Consider the following 19,814-nt stretch of genomic DNA (forward strand, 5'->3'; position numbering starts at 1 on the left):
CTAGGTTTAGTATCATTATGCTAGGGTTGGCATCACTGGTGCACAATACGGCATCGTCTTTAGAAAGAGGGAGTGATGGATAATATTTTTCAAGGCCAAGTGGGAACCTTCTCAGAAGCGGAAACAAGAGTCACAGAAACAAATCCTTTTCTCTCTTTATTTTTAGTCTTCTGTTGCAGCGTTTTGGGGCCATGAGCACACACACGACCAATAGCTCGTCTGCACAGACTATCACGTGCGTCGGTGATTTTCACTTGAAGAAAAAGAAAGAATGAACCGTAACTCCCTCCACTTTCATTGAGCAAATCCTCCCCTCCCCTCCATGCAAAATGCAATAAGATAAAGTCGGAGCTCTCTATATCCAGGTTACACAGCGCGGGGAAAAGTCATCTGGTATATATAAGTGGCGGGCGGATTGCTTTGCCATTCACTGTGTTCTAAACGGCGGAAGGAGCTACATGAGCAGGTGAGAAAGCTCTCCCAGTCAACCGTCCATCGCGTGTGTAGTGTGTGTGTGCGATCCTTGCTGCCCTCATACTTAAGTGGATTAAGTGTTAGTGCTGTGCTTCAATGCATCATCCTTGGTTTTTTGTATCTCTCAACCAGCGCATGACCGTCTTCACGTGTTGAGTGTTTTTAAAAATGTTTTTTATTGTCGAGTGGTTCTTCGATTACTTGGACCTACATTTCTTCTTCCTTTCTCCACACTTGCATTCTTGGCTGAAGTTAAAGTGTGTCCCATTACAGTGCATAAAAATCATCTGCGAACACTTAGCGTTGCCCCTTTAGCGCGCATAATCTCAACCCGATTCGAAAATTTTGAGTATCTGTAACATTTCTGTTGAGTATTTTCAAGCCAGATAAGTACATAATGCTAAATTTCACCAAAAATAGAGCTAGAAGACAGCGAATTCATCTCCAGTTCAAACAAAATGTAAGAGCGGCAACATATTCCGCAAGCAAGAGACTGTTTACATGTTATTTAAATATACGTGACATACAAAATCAGCTTTGTCGTTCACCCACTGTATGGGCATCTTTTGACGCTTTTGCGACTTCTGCTCCAATATATACATTTCATTACGGTTAACCAACCTGCTGTTAAAAATATACCGCGGATATGACATATGAACAAATAATGGTCTAGCTGCTTGAATGAACATGAGATATCACGGAAGGAAATAAGGTTTCTAATGGAATTATTTGAATTGACAATGTTTCAATATTTCAAAAGTTGTCTTTAGAATAAAATTCAGGTTAGGTACTAAACATGAGGCACGATAGACTGTGAGTAAATGTTCACAAGAAAGTTTCACATCAGTGGCATGAATTTCATAGTGATGTGTACACTGTGGTTTTGGGTTCTACACTTCTTTTCAAGGCTTATGCCTAGAGATTAGTTGTTCTGAAACGCCTTCAATGATGTGAAAAATTTGCAACATTTTTGTGAATGAGTTGCTAAAAAATGACGTAAATCTATTGGAAGAAAACCGACGATCGTGTTTTGTCTTGGGAAAAGTAAAAAGAGTTTGAGTTTCACTTAAAACACAAATAGATCATGACATGTAGTTTAAAGTTGTAACCGAACTAAAATGAAATCCCGAATTACATTAGAGGTCTTTGGTTTCAAAAATCACTAATCCAAAGTGACTGCACGTCTTGTCCTGGCAGATGACATCTGAAAGAACTGTTGCATAACACCCAAACCAACAGTGATGGCTTCATAATCATAGCTTGTGTAAAAGGAAGGACTTTCTGTTTAATTCCTATTCAGATTTGTAATCTTCAAGTGATTAGGGTTCCTTTAACGAGTAATAAGCTGCCGGAATCATATTCCACTCAGGACATTGTGCAAAACATGAGGAATATTAAGGCGACGTTATATAATTCTGGGTTCCGGGTTCAAATCCGGGCCTGGGCATGAGTGTTCTTGGTAAGTGGCTTTCATCACATCCTATCTTCGCGATTGGCGAAACGTGGAAGAAATGCGATGTAAATATACCAAATCAATATTAATTCGGTCTTGAAATATCACGTATGTGATTTACGGGATGCAACGAAAATTTTCATAAATACAGACCATATGTATGTAGTCTTTTGTGGTCAATTGTACCATACAAAATTTCTGGCCGCAGTGATCCAATAAATGAAAACTATGTATGATCACGTTATAAAATCTTGATTTGATTTTTTTTATTTAGCGTCCCTTTTATGCCACTTTTGACTTATCGCGTCGATGATGATATGATGAAATTAATGAATTGACGCTCACAAATAACACCCGTCTCTAGACCTGGATTCAAACCCAGTACACCTTGCGTCGTAGCATGCTGTGCTAACCACTCCACCACAGAGGCCGGCTAGTCCTGGACTCGAAACCATTGTCTGTCTTGTATATCTGTTCCATTGGTTGTTGCTGTAAAAGCTAATGGTGCAGTACAAAGTCATTAGAAGTATACATTTTCAACGTTGGCTGAAAAGCAAATACAAAAAACTTAAATCACTAAACTCCGAAAGTGACTTTCGTTTATCTGTTCCAAGATAAAATCAACGGCAAGAAACCAGACGCAACATTCACTTTTCTTTGCCTTGTACCTAACCGTGATCAAGTTCGAACTTTTATTTAATCATGACTTCTTGTGGTGAAGAAAAAATTAAGGCTAAGAGAAAGAAAGCACTGCAACTGAAGACAGAATCGAAAGCGAACACCTACTTTCTTCAACCTTTTTTGGGAAGAAAACTCATACTTAAACAAACTCTGCAAGGCACAAGATGGGTCCGTGGGTACTTTACCAGAAAAAAAACTGTTTCTTAAGTACACTTTCTTTGTCACTTTCCTCAGTTTTATCTTTTCTTCGTCGTCTTTCTTTCTAATCTCTAAAATGTACAATTCTTCAGGCTATAACCGTCCTTACGATGTAACATAAATATATGGCTACATCATTACATAATCACAATAGATCCCAATAAGTTTAACGTGTAAGTGTTACTTCACTTAAGAGTATTGCCGACGTTAACATATCAATACACCTTCAAAAGTTTCTGTGGTACTGGCAACCCTTACACTACACTTGACTTCAAGGGGAAAGAAAGGTGACAGCAGTTCCCGCAAAGAATGAAAAGCAACACATTGCAAAAGCATACATACATAATTGTTCTTAAAATGTAGGAGGATTTATTTTGTTTCATAAACAGCAAAGATTTCCAAAGGTTGACATAATTTCGCATAGAGTTCATAAAAATAAAAATAAGATAGCTGTAGCTGTCGTAGATTTGATTTTATCTAACCTAACAATTATCCAAAATCTTCTGAAGACATAAATTGTGTGTATAAATTTGTATAAATTCAGACTGACCTTAATAATGTTTTATATCGTTATTTGAATATCGTGAGAAAAAGTATACTTTAATGAGAGATACGCGTATTTTATTATTCGGAAGTTTTGAGTTAAAAGACATCAACAATTGGAATCTAAAATCTAACAATAGTTACAAAAACAGTAAAGGCCGAAAGTTCACACTACAATATAAGCACCAACAAAACGCATTAAAACTTTATAATTAAATCAAATGGAACAATCTCTTCAATTTTAAAAGATCTTTTTCATATACATAATGCATATAATTTGTAAATGGCGAACGATTATTTCTTACTGACAAAAATTAAATTCTCGAAGCACATCGAAGGAAGAAAAAATCAGCAATTTAAAAAGCACTATTTTATTACTATTATTAATTTTATGGCTGCATGTGGGTAGACGAATAATATGCAATGACTTAAGTATTCAAGTATCGCTCGTTTGAGTTTTTGTTTTAAGTCCATGTACAGAAAAGCTAATTGGGACTGAACCTATAGTTTAAAGTGGGATCCGAACCACAGGGTATCGAAACCTGGACATTAGGTCAGGTCGTGACTTGCAGAGGGGAGAGTCATGCTCGCTTCGAGCATAATACTTAATCTATATTTGCAAGTGGTTACACAGATAACATCCAACCTTGAGCTTTATTGAAGCTGGCATATAATACAATGGTCTCGAAGTCCTTTTTATAAGCGTAATAGGTTGGCTATCAATCATTTACCTTTGCTTTGCTTTCACTCGAACCAATTGAGGTCTCTCTGTTTAGTTGACTATGAAGTTAAATTGACAACGTATGTTTAAGAACGTTCTTTCTCGCTTCATTACTAATGCAAGTAAGCTTCAATATCAACCATACGCTCGGACTTTCATAGCTATAGGTTTACGTTAATTGCCATACAATTGTGCATAACTAAAGTGCAAGGGCTTGTACGTGTGTACCGGAGCATTAGACGGGAACAGTAATGTTTCGAAAGCGTACTGGTGTTGCAAAACCAAAAGTGCCGAGGGTGTGGCTGAAAGTCAAAAGTGGATCGAATGGGGCTACACCGCAGCCACACTGCACAATTCAGGTTTACGTACACACTCACTCGTCTGCGACAGAAACGATGTGGAAAAGAGTGACTTACCTGGTGAGTTGCTCCTTCCTAGACGTCCTAGATGCACATGTTGTCCGTTCTGCGACTTCCGGAAAGCCGGATTAAATCAAAATAATGGAAATATATTTCAAGCTAGACATCATTAAATTGCGCGCGAATATACTTTTTCGCACTCTCAGTTCCGTACAAATATATCGAGAGGTTGCATAAGCCTAACCTTAGCTTCGAGTTAACACCTCTTTCTCCCAATACGACTGCCACAGCCCAGAACGCCAATTTCACTCAATCAGTGGTACCAGCTAATTCATTTTTTTAATATAAAAAAATATTACTAATCACAATATTTCCCCACTATACAAATCTTCCATCCAATCAAACAACTATGTCTTTCTGTACAGTGGGATCCACGAGTATTTCCGTGCAAATTATCCATCACCATGTTTATGCATTTTATTTGACCCAATAAGAGCTTCAAGAATTAAAAGAAAAACTCAAAACAAGCTGCAGACAACTTCTGCACCAGCATACATAATAATCCATCGCTTAAAAACACATAGCATGTAAGAGAAAAATTAATGAAAATAGTCATGGACAATTTGCACGGTAGAGGGAAAGAATCGCGTTTATAAGAAACGTTAAACTGAGAACAAAATATAATAATTTAGAGTAAAAATATACAACTCTAGTTTCTATAAGCATATTGAAATAAAACATATACCATTCTGTGGCGCTTTTAGAAGCGAATGAATCTATTTATGTGATATTCACGGATATTTTCCAATCTCACAGTCATTTACACAGGAAGAAATACAAGCATAGATAAAGTTCCGTTCTACAACGATGAAAGAGACGGCCATATTTAAACTTGACTTTTAATTAAATAACCTGTAAGGAACTTTAAATGTAGTATTTGGATATTTACATTAATAAAGACCTGAATATAATAATATTCATGTAAGCTTTTATATAATTATTAAAGGTAAAATAATACAATTGTGCTCACATAACCAAATGCATAATAATAATAATAGAAAAATTATATGGTATATAACATATGCAGAATTTGTTCATAACAACGCAGGATAATGTGTTTTATTAGCCACTATAATAAAAGGTTAATGTTATATCGATAATTATAAATGTAAGTAAATGAGAACGGATAATGACCAACTCGGAGTCATTACGAGTACATGGTTTGAAATGGCTTTAGGCTAATGAGATATTTAACATTTAAAATGTTGATTGGTAGTTCGAAAATTGCAACGTTACCAGGCTCCACACTGTAGCAAATAATATACGAGGATTGCTTCCAATGTTCTACAAATGGTGTTCTGAATTCTTCATTTCATTCAACTCTCTGTTAGATTTTATTTATTACATTCAACGTCTGTTTAGTTTTAGACTCTTGCACAAAAATGGTTTCCAGGTTTCTTCAAAAACTTTTAGAAGATAGCACTTTTTAAATAGTGCTAACGCAGCTATTCGGAAACTCCCCACTTTGTTAATTAAGGTTTTCTCTTTACCCGGAAGTTAAATGGTCGATACAGACTCTGATTCAACAATAGATTACTCTGTTTGCTTGTCCGCATTGTAAGCGAGGTATCCAGGTGCTTAGCTTGTACAGTGGGATCCATGAGTATTACCCTGCAAATTGTCCATGACTATTTTCATTAATTTTTCTCTTACATCCTATGTGTTTTTAAGTGATGGATTTTTATGTATGGTGGTGCAGAAGTTGTCAACAGCTTGTTTTGAGTTTTCTTTTAATTCTTGAAGCTCTTGTTGGGTCAAATAAAGTGCACGAACATGGTGATGGACAATTTGCACGGTAATACTCATGGATCCCACTGTACTGTCACATTTACACTTGGCTGCTTGTTTAAAGCTGAAATGAAACAATTATCTCTCTCAACAAGACAGTTTACAGACGTGAAGCACGCATGGCGAACTGTGCATGAAAACGCTAATGGGGTTCTGTGGCTTTAGCGCAAGACTCTGCAAACATGTTGTGCTCGTATCTTTAGTTTTGTTGTGTTCACGTCAGGAATATGGACGCTTCGGTGGTCTTCAATATTGCCAACTCTAGAGATAATTCCCCCAATCCCCAGTTATGTCTTTGAACAACTTTTAAAACTAAAGTTGAAAATTGCAATTACGAAATATTGTAAATGTATCCCACACCTATCTAGAACGTAGCTCACATTAATTCTAATTCCCTCGAGGGAAAAATCTGGCGTACGCCAGTACCGGCATATGAATGATTTTAATCATGGAAGCCAAAGCTGGATGTGGTTGTTATAAAACGTATGTAAAGTGAAACATTATGCGCATAATGGGAAAAGTCTGAATTTATTTTCGACAGAAAACAGGAAGGAAATGTTTTCATCCAAAGTTTTTCTTGTTGAACTTTGTTTTTAAATTTTTAGCAATATTTCTTCTACTTGGTTGGCAACACTAGTTCTCGGCTACATATGGCTGTCTTCGGGCTCCGCGAGAAGCCAGCCAAGGCTCAATTTCCGTGGCTAATTACCATGAATGGCTTCGAACATATATCTTATTAACCTGATTTTTGTTGGTACAAATGCTGCGTGCTTTGTTTTACGCACGGGTGCCTTGGGGATTTCGCCGAACGTAAAGAATTTTCATTTCTTTTAATTTCTCTTTTCGCAGACCGTGGCAATTGCTTCACACGGACTGGAGGTGCAAAATAGAATTCCCTCTCCGTGTCGATTGAGAAAGAGCAAATTTGCTTCCGCCTCAATTTCCACATGCATTCAGCCACCGTGGAATCTATAAGCACATTCCGTTCCGTAACCTGTACACCCTCGTATCAGTGACGTACCCAGAGGGGGGATTAATGGTGATTATGTCCCCCGTTTTCTCAGATGCAACAAAAATAACATTTAATATGCATGTAAGCTAAATTCAGGGGTTTATTTGTCAATCTCGTCTCGATATCCAAACTCAAATCTTGTTTTTGTCTCCGTTGTCGCGGTGTAATCAAGGGGCTCTGGTTCGATACCCGGCGGAGGCACATAGCGGTTCGAAGCCTGCTCGCCTTAATTGACTGATTGATTTGTTGTTTTTTTAAAAAAAAAAATCCACTCTTTGCACCCACAGACTAATCGGTTTGGTTTGGTTTGAGTTGGTGTTTTAAGTCCACTTTATGCACAGTAAGGCTAATCGGGACTGCACCTACAGTTTAAAGTGGGATCCGAACCACTTGTGCTTCCACCGGGTATCGAACCCGAGACCCCTTGATTACAAGGCAATGACGCTACCACTGCGCCATGGGGGAGGCCCCACAGACTAATCGGGACTGGATCTACAGTTTAAAGTAAGATCCGACCCACTGTGTAATGTGCCTCCACCGGGTATCGAAAGAGAGCGATGCGAAACAGAAAATAAGACAGTCATCCTTTTCCAGGAAGTTTTGTCTCGGTAGTCTGTACCTTCCCTTCATGCGACGAAATGTGCATTCCCGAGGCCAGTGTTGCCAAACCTGGTGCACATAAAAGAGCTAAAACTGATTTTCAAGGAGCTAGATTTACGAAGTGCTTCGTAGAGTAATGTTAGTTGTAAGAGGGGTGGGGCGCTGCTATTACCGTTAACTCTAAATTGATGACAATTTATTCTTAGTTTTCACCATCTAGATCTGGCGGCACCCATCTCGTGGTCGTACGAAATCGAAAATAACAATATTATGCCAATTTCACATCAACACGGTGTTATTAAAAAAAAAAAAAAAAAAAGTAGCTGGAGATATAAGAGGGGGTGGGGCGATGCAGCCAATATAATCATGGGCGTCCGGAAGGGGGGGCAAGGGGGGCCGTGGCCACCCCCTGGAAAATGAAATTCAACCAAAAATTATATATTTCACACATTTCAGCCACAATAATATGTGTTAATTATTGTATGAATATGATAAGTTCAAATTTAAGCAATGTTTTTTGAGGCAACAACAGAATTATTGGGGGAAATGTGCCTTGTTTGCCCCCCTTGAAAAAAATACCTTCCTTGCCCCTCCCTGGAAAAAAACCTGCGGGCGTCCATGAATATAACAATATCGCGTCACGTGCAAAATGTATAATCATGGCAAAAGTTGGTCTATGTGGGCCGGAACCAGAGATGGCATCATAGTGGGGCACTCGGGCGGGCACCCCAGTTCACAGCCAAAAGAGTGCACGAAAGAGCCAGATCTGGCTCCAAAAGAGCTAAGTTGGCAACACTGCCCGAGGCGTCTATGTCTCCCGTGTCCAATTCGTTATCCAACTGTGCGGTCTGCAGCTCACATAATCAGCTGGTTTCTGCCCTGCTTCCTCCACATTCACCGAAATTCTCTCTCGCTTTCACTTCACTTCTCCAGGAAGCCAGACCCTCCCAGCAGGGTAGAGCACGCTGCCGCCAAATGCGAGGAAAGGACCTGTTTCGCTCCATCGGTTGGAAAGAAATGCGTGGAGAATGGCTGTGGACTTCCCACACCGACCACAGATTTGCCATCTAGATTAATAGATTGCGGAAATGCAAAGACACGTAGCTTCATTTATGTGGTCCGATTCTTGACTGCACTTGCGGTTCCAATGTATTGAATTATGTTGTCACTACCACGCGAGCTAGGATGTCTTCCTGTCAGCACACTCTTAACATTTCAGATCTTCCAGATGACGTAGTGACATGGACGTCCGCAGGATTTTTTCCAGGGAGGGGCAAGGAAGGTATTTTTTTCCAGGGGGGGGGCAAACGAAGGCAAATTTTCACCAAAAATAGTGTTGTTCCCTAAAAAACATTGCTTAAATTTGAATTTATGGTGTTCATACAATAATTAACACATATTATTGTGGCTAAAATGAAATTATATGTGTGAAATACATACTTTTTGTTTGACTTTCATTTTCCGGGGGGGGCACGGCCCCCTTACCCCCCCCCCTTCCGGACGCCCATGCGTAGTAATAACGTAATCGGCATGTTATCAAGGGGTCCCGGGTTCGCAGTGGTTCGGATCCCACTTTAAACTGTAGGTCCAGTCCCGATTAACCTTACTGGGCATAAAGTGGACTTGAAGCTCAAATCAAGCCATTTCAGATCAAAATGCAGAGTTTCTAAAATCCCGAAAAAACAGATTTTTAGGTCAGAGAACACAACGTACATTTTTATTGGATTTTTTGTTATTTTAATGGCGATGAGCGATGAGTAGATGAAGAACAAAGAATGCTAGTGCCCAGACCGGGATTCGAAGCTAGGAACTTCAGTGGCAAAAACAATATATTTTTCTTGTACAAGATGTGTAAAAGTTAATAACAAAACTGAATAACCACGCATTTCAGTACTTATATTAAAGATATGAAATGTGAAAAGAATAAACAACAGTAGTTCTGACTGTTCATACATATATAATTATATGGTATAGCCTACATATCTGTTATGTTGTTAGCGGACATATAAAAGTAAATTTCTAAATATTTTAAAATGTAGTCTATATATTATTTAAAAAAATGTATACGTATGTCAGATAAAACAAGCAAACTAATTCATTTACCAGCTGGTTAAAATGTCAATAAATTGCAAAATAGTTGAAATGATTTATTATGTACAACTTATAATTTCTCCTTTTTACTAAAATAATTTAATAAGATTTCTTACTTATATTTGTCTTGTATTCATTCTTCATTTTTATTATTTAACGTCGCTTTTCTTCCACTTTTGGCTAATCGCGGCAATATTGTTGTTGGGGGAAACCCCTTATGGTTTCTGATCCTGTTGTAAACAGGCAACACTGTGCGTATTAGACATCTAGCTATGGTTGTGTTTTTCATAGATCTATATAAATTTAATGGTATCCAGTGTTGCAAATCATGAAATTATATAGATTTTTAAAGAGAAAAGTCCTAAGAGTCCAACTAATGACACTAACTGTATAAATTAGTTCCCAAAGAGTGTGTCGCGGTGCCCTGGGGCGTCGTGGCTGGCTTACAGGGGCGCCGCGAAATGTGCCAATGTTTTCACTGAAACGACACAATGAAATGTTAGTCTTACATGGTTTCAGTGCTTTTTACATGTAAAATGTTTCGGAATTTGAAATCTCTGTTTATTTTTATGTCGTACTAAAGGCAATTTTGTGGTAATTTTTCAATAACAGATGGTAGCACCGTTTGCCATGGCCATGTTGCCAGATCTCCGCGTAATCAAGGTAGATACATACAGGTTGGTCGGTTAGGGTACTCCTTGATGGGATATGACGTCACGTTGGTTAGCAGATTTTATTGAAAAATCTAAGTAGATGTGGAGCAACGTAATTGTTTATTATGAGATTTTAGTTGTAGGTTCTTATTGAAAAAAAAATTATCAGAAATGGAAGATAGTAATAACTAACCGAGATTTCCAAGTGTTAGATAGGCCTGACTTGGGCGCCGCAGAAAAATCTTGAAACACTAAGGATGCCCTGAAACGAAAAAGTTTGGAAACTCCTGGTATAAAGGATTTGGGTTGATGGTAATATTTTTTGTTGAACCATACATATTGTATAAATATAAAGATGGAACGATCTTAATCCTAAAGTTTCAAATACTAATGTTGCTCTTCTTTATGTTTCAGAATGAAGATAGTGATATTAGCCATATTCTTAGCTGCGACAGTAGCGGAGCAAGAAGCGGACAGAGACAAAAGACAAGCGTACGGAGGTGTGCTGCAGGGCGTTCGCGTGCAGCAACAGAAGCAGCACGATGATGACCAATTCAACCCCCGCATCAACACCAACCCCTTCCTGGCGGCGGCCCAAGCGTCCTTCCGCCCCTTAGGGACGGTCCCTTCCTTCGCCAACCCCTCCTTCGGCATCCCCAACCAGCGTCCTCAGTCGTTCCGACCGGCGCCGGTCCAGGAGGAAGAAAATGACGACAATGCCGTTGGACCTATCCGATATGGGAGCCCAACTCCCCAACCGCGACTCAAACCCTCTCCCACCCCCATCATCCTTGTGAGCACGGCAAGGCCGTCGGCTCAATTCATCCCCCAGAGGGTCACACCCTCGCCGCAACCGCTGAGGGCCGTCCAAGCCACCCCACAGCCGCAAAGAGTTCGTCCTTACCCCACGACGCCCGTCAACTACAGACCCATATCTCACGACAGCGACAGAGACTTCCAACCGTCTCTAGGCCTCATCAACGTTCCAGTGTCTCGGCCTTATGCTTCTCAGCCACGACCACAAGCCCAGCAGTCCATCAGAAGACCACAGCCTCAACAAAGACCACAGTTCATTCAGCAGGTAAGCCAACAAACCTAGCCATAGTTCTTTGTAGCTGATCAGTGGCAGTTAATTCGAATTCAATCATTTTGAACTTTTAAACACACTATAATCTCTGATGTGGGGGCGTTTACCCACTGTACCCCCTCGAGAATCATTCTGAATTTTCTTTAATTCGTCATATTTCGATGTTTTACGTAATATAAAATTGGTGAGATATTTGATCCCACAGTAAATACCTGCCATCTCGAACTACTTTCGCCGCTTTTTATTAGTAAAAACAGTTTGTATCCATACTAAAATACCGAAAGATCACGTTTGAATTTGCTGTCGTCTCCAAACCTAACACTCCTAACCTAACGACGTCAAATTATAGTTGATGTTGTGGAATGTCAAGTTGGGTGCTATATTCACTTGCGCTAATCCTTCGGGCTGTTCTGCTTCACGGTAAGGTAACGCTCTAAGGTAACAGATGTACTTTTCCTCACAATAACACATATCCCGAGCTAAAAACAAATGAAAACGTTCATAAACAACATAATATGAATAAACCGTGCAAACTATTTATTTATCGAGGGCTACAGATGGTCAAGGGCACCTCTGTTCTGAAATTAGATATGTCTCTGTCCAGGACTTCCTTGAGAAGTTAGTAAGGTGAGAGGATTACGTTTTTTTCAGTACCTTTTGTCATACATGAAAGACGCCAGCAGTAAATTTTCTCGATGGAGGGGGGAGGGAGGGGCGGAGTAAGATTTCGTATCTTGCCCTTCAGTTATAGAAACTTACATTATACTTATTATTATATTTATTATAATTATTTGACAAATCACAAAATTCAATTGAATTGAAAATGCTGTCATTGTACACAAGTTCAGACTTGAGTCCACTATTTATATAGAAACTGGTTTGATTTGATTTAGTTTATTTTACTTCGCGTTTTGTGCCTCTTGGCTAATTTGCGAAGATGGGGATGAGTGATGAAATGATGAAATTGATGAATGGACATTCACAAACAACCAAGCCCGACCGGGATTCGAACCCGGGACCCTTAGCGTCGCAGCGCGATGTGCTAACCACTCGGAGAAACTGGTTTCACCGTGCTACCTTTACATAAACATCCATCACTTTGTTGTTGAACACTTCTAAGTCTTTTTATCTCACGATACACAGACATCAAATAGAGACCACTTAATCTGCTCTCCTTCAATAGTAAATGGATTTAGAAGATTTACGATGTACAATCATCGGCAATAACAATGGGACACTCAGATCCTAAAATACTAGCTTCTCTACAATGCATTGTGTGTGTGTTGCATAACTCCATGACAATGAGCGAACTTCAGTATCAACTTTTCAATAGCAAGTTCTGTTATATTCGTAGAGTTACAGCTTGCGACAAAACGATCTGCGCATGCGTGAATCCATTCAATTCAGCCACAGACATCTAGTTACAAACCGGAAACTTCAGGCCAAAATTTCCTCACTGGGGGACAGTATCATGGCGGCGATATTTTTATTTAATTGCAAATTAAATGTGATTATATTCTGACACAGGAGATCTGGATGGCCAGATTAATGTTGCCCTTAGAAAAAAAGTAAGCTAAATAGCTAATGTATTGATATTTGGCTTATGAATTAAGGTTTAATTAAAGGCCAAAGCAAGATGCTACTACCTTTTGTATCTTTATGAAGATATCAAGTTAGGGTTGCCAGACGTCCCGTATATACGGGATTGCCCCCTTTTTTAAAGAAACGTCCCGGTATTCCGGAAAATGTTCTCGGGACGCCCATTTGTCCCGTATTTAGCTAAAGAAATAACGGATTCTAATTTCAAAATCATTTTATACATCATATTTTCTATGATGACTGTTCAGTGGACCAAAGAACGAAATCGGCTGGACTTAACGACAGGGGAAACCATATTGCAAGTTCTAGTGGATAGAATAAGTCATGTTCTGAATTTTATAGTAATGCATTGGGAAAAAAATGTCCTCTTAAAGGACGCCAAGAGTTCACTCAATTATTAATATATTTTGCCAAAATTTTAAAAATTAGGGATTAACAATGATTTAAATAGTAATTGATTTTGTAACGTTTAAAAATGTTATAAGAAATAAATTTAACTATATCCATCCATGTCTATATAATCTGTATGTCCCGTTTTTTTATTTTAGAAATGTGTCAACCGTATATCAAATCATATTTTGAGATGCATTTTAAGATTTTAAAAACTCATTCTATATATAGACAACATTTAAAATGATACATTAATTCTGCATGTACATGTACATTCATTCTGTTGTAAACTGTTATCATGCGTCGTTCGTTAACCCGCTTCCCAAATTATGAGACAGACCTATAGTGTAAATCACCAACCCTGAGACCTTCTGTAAACAAACGGTCTCACCGATTCGATGTATCACTCCGCGTCAGCTGATTCATGACCGAAATCATCTGCTGTTACACTCATAGTTCGCCGCACCTATTCATTTTATATAAGAGCCTCTGAATGTGAGAACCCGCTCTCAAAACATCAGACGAATATGCAGCCGCATACATTGTTACTCTCCCGGTCATTCTCTCTTTCATAACCCTTAAAACTGCAGACACTGACACACCACTGCACTGGGATACCAACTTAACCACTTCATTTACTGGTTTCTCAGGATACCACTGACAGAACGTTACATAAATATTGAGTAGAATATGTTTCTCACCCCTTTTCAAAGGCTGTCCTTGCTGGTGTTTTGAAAACAAGCTCGGAGAACACGGAGACTTTCCCGCACGCATAGAACATGGCATGTTATTTTTCTAAGGATAAGTCAGGCAATATTACTAAGTTGCACTATTTTCTTGCTGTTCACATGATTATTTTTAGAAAATAACCAATGTTATAAAATATCATTATGTACACAAATCTCTAAGCTCATTGAAAGTTACAATGCATATTACTACAAAATGTTCACACTTATCTTGCCTTGCCATGACACCAAGTTATTTTACGAAGTGCACTATATTTGGCGGAACAAAAATCGTTATTAGGATGCATGTCAAAGTTTCCAACCGCAATAAATTTACGAACTTTTTGTCTTGTTTTGATCATCATCATCAATATATTTATTGGACTTACAGCAATGCATATGGCTGTTTATGCCCATTATATATTTTATTTACATAAGATACAATTTACATAAAATCTACAAACAAATTTCAAATACACTCCTATCTATATCATCCTTAGAAATATACATTACCATGTTATATCATTTCGTCTAAAAAAATGCAAGTAAAATATATTCAATTCACATGCAAGAAAGAAGTCAAATTTATGGGAAATGATTACTGGTGCAAAGAGTTAGCCATAAAGGTGAAGCAATAATTAAAAAAAAGAGCATTGGGTTTAAAGTGAGACGTCATTTGCGGCAGCGTATCCCATACTACAAATTGGCCATCGTTTTACCTTATGTAATGAATCCTGTAAGAACGCTGGATTTTCGTGTGGATTATTTTACTTCTATGAGTTTGCAATGCTTTCTGTATGCACGTGGTTTTGTTTACAGAAGGTCTCAGGTTTTGTTATTTGAACTTTAGACCAGTGGCGTACGCAAGGGGGGGGGTTACCGGGTTTAAACCCCCCCTTTGAGCTTTTGAAATATTATGGAAAATGATGTAAAAAAAAATAAAAATGGCTAATTTATCACAGTCAAAGATCTGCGACAGTAATAATAATAATAATAATAATTTGAATTATTATTTCCATGCAGCATGAAGAAAATCACAACATTCCAAACACAATCTAAGCGGTCGCAAAGTTCAATTTTGGATATTTTTTTTGTAAAAACTCGCGCAGTGACTTTCGCGAGAATTGTGAAAATTCCTTGCTTCGTTCTTATTGCAAACGTTCTTCCCGGTACTGATTTCACATCCCCTTGTGAACTCTCAAGTGATGCTGAGTCTATATCCACATCATTAAATAATGTTGAAGAAGTGCTTTGTGAATCACCTAGAAGTGATAAATGTGTTGGAATGTCTATAAACTTACTTTTCAACGAAAACATAGACTCAGTGGAATTTAGCAACATGTATTCTGGCGCTTCATCATCATCCTGGGCGAGTTCCATAGGTAAAGATAATGTATATTCCCCCGTGCATATAGCACCGTGCCATGAAGGCACACGTAGTGGTGTGGTGGGCCCCAAAGATTCTCGATCTCGAACTATTTTTTATGCAGGTGATGTGATCAGCACCATGCTCCGGCAGCCTTCATCCCCCAGGGTTGCTCTCAGGTACCCATTGCTATGAGGCTGGGTGCGGAGACAAGGCTGGATAAATACCAACCAATTCCGGGAATCGAACCCGGATATCCCACGAAGTTGTCAGACTAGACCAGCGCGGCTCCTTGAATGAGTTTCATATTTCGATTATTTCAATAAATTTAATATATTTGCTTGTTTTTATGGATTTTCTTCACACATAAAATGTCTCACTTATCATATACAAATAACCGTTGACTAGAGAATTATTTTGTAACAAAGAAACAAAAGAAATGTAATTTTGTTCTATTTCTTTCATAAATAGAAGCTGCATTATTAGTAATTATTAGTAGTAATTAAACTAATTAATTAATTAATTATAAGAATTATTAATTAATTTATTATTAATTAAAGTATAATAAAACAATGGTAATGTGAATTTGTAGAAAGTTTTCGAAATAACACCCCCCTTGATGAAATCCTGCGTACGCTACTGCTTTAGACCTATTGTGTTTGTGTTCATGGACGAAATCTGCCATCAGATTTTAGCTAACAAAATGACTCGTCGCGTCGCGTCGGATCCGATATGTGGCTGGCCTTAGGCAACACACTGCAGTCAAGCCATTGTTTCAGGATCTGAGTGTCCCATTTTCATTGCCTGTGACTGTACGTTTTGCTGGGCTAAGAATTTCGAAAAACGCCCTGCGACAGTTTGGTCCGTATCTTTCCCTGCACGTTTGATGCACATCAATTCTTGTCCGGCGATAAGCCCGAATAGCATAGTGGAAATAACTACAAAAACATGTGCCACGCTTGAGCATGACTTGGTGCCACTGTTCTATCATTGAAGCTGGGATTTCATATCCGCGCTGATAGCCGAGAAAAGACAGAATATTTCCGAAAGTCGTAAAAGGCATTTTTATGATTTCTTCAACCTAGAATACGACAGATTTTCTCTTCCTCTTTTCGTAGAAGCGAGATTCCTTGCGAAACCGAAGCTTCGGAAATCACAGATTCATTTTCTCCTGACGTTGCCTGGCAGCATATTTACGACGTAAAACTGGTCTTCGCTGCGAATTCGATCCAGAAAGTAGGGCGGAAGTCACATGTCAAGGTCGCTCCTGCCTGTGGCTCATCCTGAGAGGGAATCTTGATTAGACTCTCTTAGCAACTGGCAAGTCGGCAAGAATAAACTCCGATACTTTTGGTTAATCGCGACGATGGGGATGAGTGAGGACATGAAGAAGGGGCACTCATGAAGAACACCTATACTCAGGCCGGGTTTCGGTTTCTGAAGTCAGAATATTTTAGTCTCCGACATAACAGTTGTGTTCATGGACGTCCGCAGGATTTTTTCCAGGGAGGGGCAAGGAAGGCATTTTTCCCAGGGGGACAAACAAGGCACACTTTGTCCAAAAATAGTGTTGTTCCCTAAAAAAAAACATTGCTTAATTTGAATTTATGATGTTCATGCAATAATTAACACATATTTTTGTGGCTAAAATGAAATTATATGTGTGAAATACGTAATTTTTGGTTGACTCTCATTTTCCAGGGGGGCCCACGGCCCCCCTTGCCCCCCTTTCCGGACGCCCATGGTTTTGTTATTAGTTGTATTTTACATGGGGTAAGGGGCTCGAGCCCGTATCATGTAACGGGTTCAAAATAGCCTAATTACTGACGCACCCAAAATTTTAAATTCATTCATTCAGTCCACGACGGAGGTCGACCCAAACTCCTGTATGAAGTTTCATAAAAATAGAATTGACACCCGCTCAGCAAAAAATGGTCAACATTCTGGAGGTCACCGGTGTGATCTGTAAAATCACCCAACTGCTTATTCTCTCCACGATATATCTTCAGTAGCGGGTGAACGTGTTCCGCTAGAGAATGGCTAGAAAGCTTGCATTGTAAGATCTCCGTTGGTACGCGCAGTCAGCTGCCGGCTGCAGGGTTCAACCGACACTGAAGGCAATGACCGTTAGGTTACCAGAACTGGTTCAAATGCAGAAGCGGTGCATTCACTTTCCCTTGGTGTGACCCACATACTAGAACACCAGGCATTGCATAAAAGGCCGGTACGAGTTCACCATCCAGTTTCCCACACCATGTTAGGTGTTCAAACTAAAGCCCGCTTTAGACGAAAGCATTACCTTACCATTTTTCTGAACATTAACGCCATGACCAAAATGCTACCGTGTAAAGTGAGAAATTTTATGGCATTTCAGATGCCATGGCATATTTCATGGCAATTCTCAAGGATAGGCTCGGTCCGAAGCATTTTTCGTAGCGTAACCAATCAGAAGCGACCTCTGGTCTCGAGTGCAGCTGTAATGGCGGCCGCGTGAGATGTAAACAATGTATCACTTCACATTTTTAAAAGCCGATAACTATTCAACCGAGAGGAATAACGTTTCGTGTAAAACATTATTAGGTACACAACAATGGCGCTGCTTAAATACATACTTTACAACGTTTACTGTACACGTATCGACACTACTACTCATGATAATATGCATAAAATATTAATCAGGAACTTTACTTTTCGGCAAGCGGATCTAACATACTTCTTTTATTATTCGATAAATATTCAATTCTTTATCTATTTGACATTAATTTACCTCGTTTTTTATACAACATTTGGCGATCTTAAGTACACGCAAGCTAGACAATAAATATATGATGTTATATCTATATTCTTATACCATCTTTTTACGGATTCATGTGATAATGAAATTGCAGTGTTAATAAATTTATATATTTTAATTAATATTTAATATAACTATAACCTAATTATTTTCATTTAAACATTTATATTATCATTACTATTGTTATTATTATTATTATTATTATTATTATTATTATTGACACACTCAAGCACCAACTTTCGTTTATGCCTACTTCGATATACGTATAATCTTATACAATGGTTTGTGATATTTTCATCCTGCACATTTTGAAATGAGGAAACCAAGAAAATCTAATTAGAAAAACAATAAAAATTCGTAGTTTGCATTCATGATTTAGATGAAAAGCTTAGAATATTTAAAAATATTTCAGTTATGAACTAGTGTCTGAAGAACATCTTTGAAAAGGTTCTTTTACTACTATTGTGGGAAACAGAAAATTCCAGCAGTGTTTTACCAGAATATAAGCCTGCAAGTTAAATAAAATGAGAGTTAAGAACAAAGATTAGAATATATAATATAGTGTCTAAGTTTATTTTACTAAATATTTATAAACCCAGAAAGAAAATAAGTAGAGTTTAACCACGGATTAACATACGTTTACTTGTGGTTTAACTTTCCTTGCTTTCAATGAAGCAAAATCATCAATTAGCGTCTCAAATTGAACATTTTTGCAATTTCTTATTCAGTTGGCAATACGGAGAGATTATTTAACCTCTCCTAACCCATTCACGATCTCAGATTTTTTTGTTAGCTTGCTTCGACTTTCATACGAAGCACTTGTGACATGCAATGTCAAAAACGGTTTCAAACCTATGTCCAGTTTGTCTTAAAGAAAAGCTTTGTGCACGGCGCTCTAGATTTCAGACCCCTCGCTACGGGTCTGCTCATACTCGGTAGAGGCACACAGCGCAGTAGTTCGGATATCACTTTAGATTGTAGGTCCAGTCCCGATTAGCCTATCTGTGCATATATTGGACCTAGAAACTCAAACTATCAATCCATATTGACTTATCATTGAGTCTGTCACGACATTATGAGCATAGTCATGTAAAGACCAGGTGTTTCACGGGAGATCTTAACAGTCACAATCGTACCGCCACCACAATCCAATCAGGAACCATTAGATATCACACCATATTCTTGAGAGCATGTGCGTCACCAGAAACTTTTGTAGGAGG

At 38.5% G+C, this 19,814-nt stretch overlaps 1 protein-coding gene across 2 annotated transcripts in view; it reads left to right on the plus strand.

The window, feature by feature from the left end:
- The first annotated feature begins 380 nt into the window (after nt 1-380).
- LOC145981807 (uncharacterized) overlaps nt 381-19,814 on the plus strand; it is a 51,098-nt gene continuing 31,664 nt past the window's right edge. Inside the window, exons 1-2 of one of the 2 annotated variants that reach the window (XM_083115234.1) lie at nt 381-466; nt 11,048-11,714. In XM_083115234.1, the coding sequence (XP_082971360.1) occupies nt 459-466; nt 11,048-11,714 (675 nt within the window). In that variant the 5' untranslated portion in view covers nt 381-458. The other variant, XM_083115235.1, reaches the window with a different exon arrangement.

The sequence above is a fragment of the Lepisma saccharinum genome, chromosome 30, assembly GCF_977018435.1.
Source record: "Lepisma saccharinum chromosome 30, izLepSacc3.1, whole genome shotgun sequence".
Lineage (NCBI taxonomy): Eukaryota > Metazoa > Arthropoda > Insecta > Zygentoma > Lepismatidae > Lepisma > Lepisma saccharinum.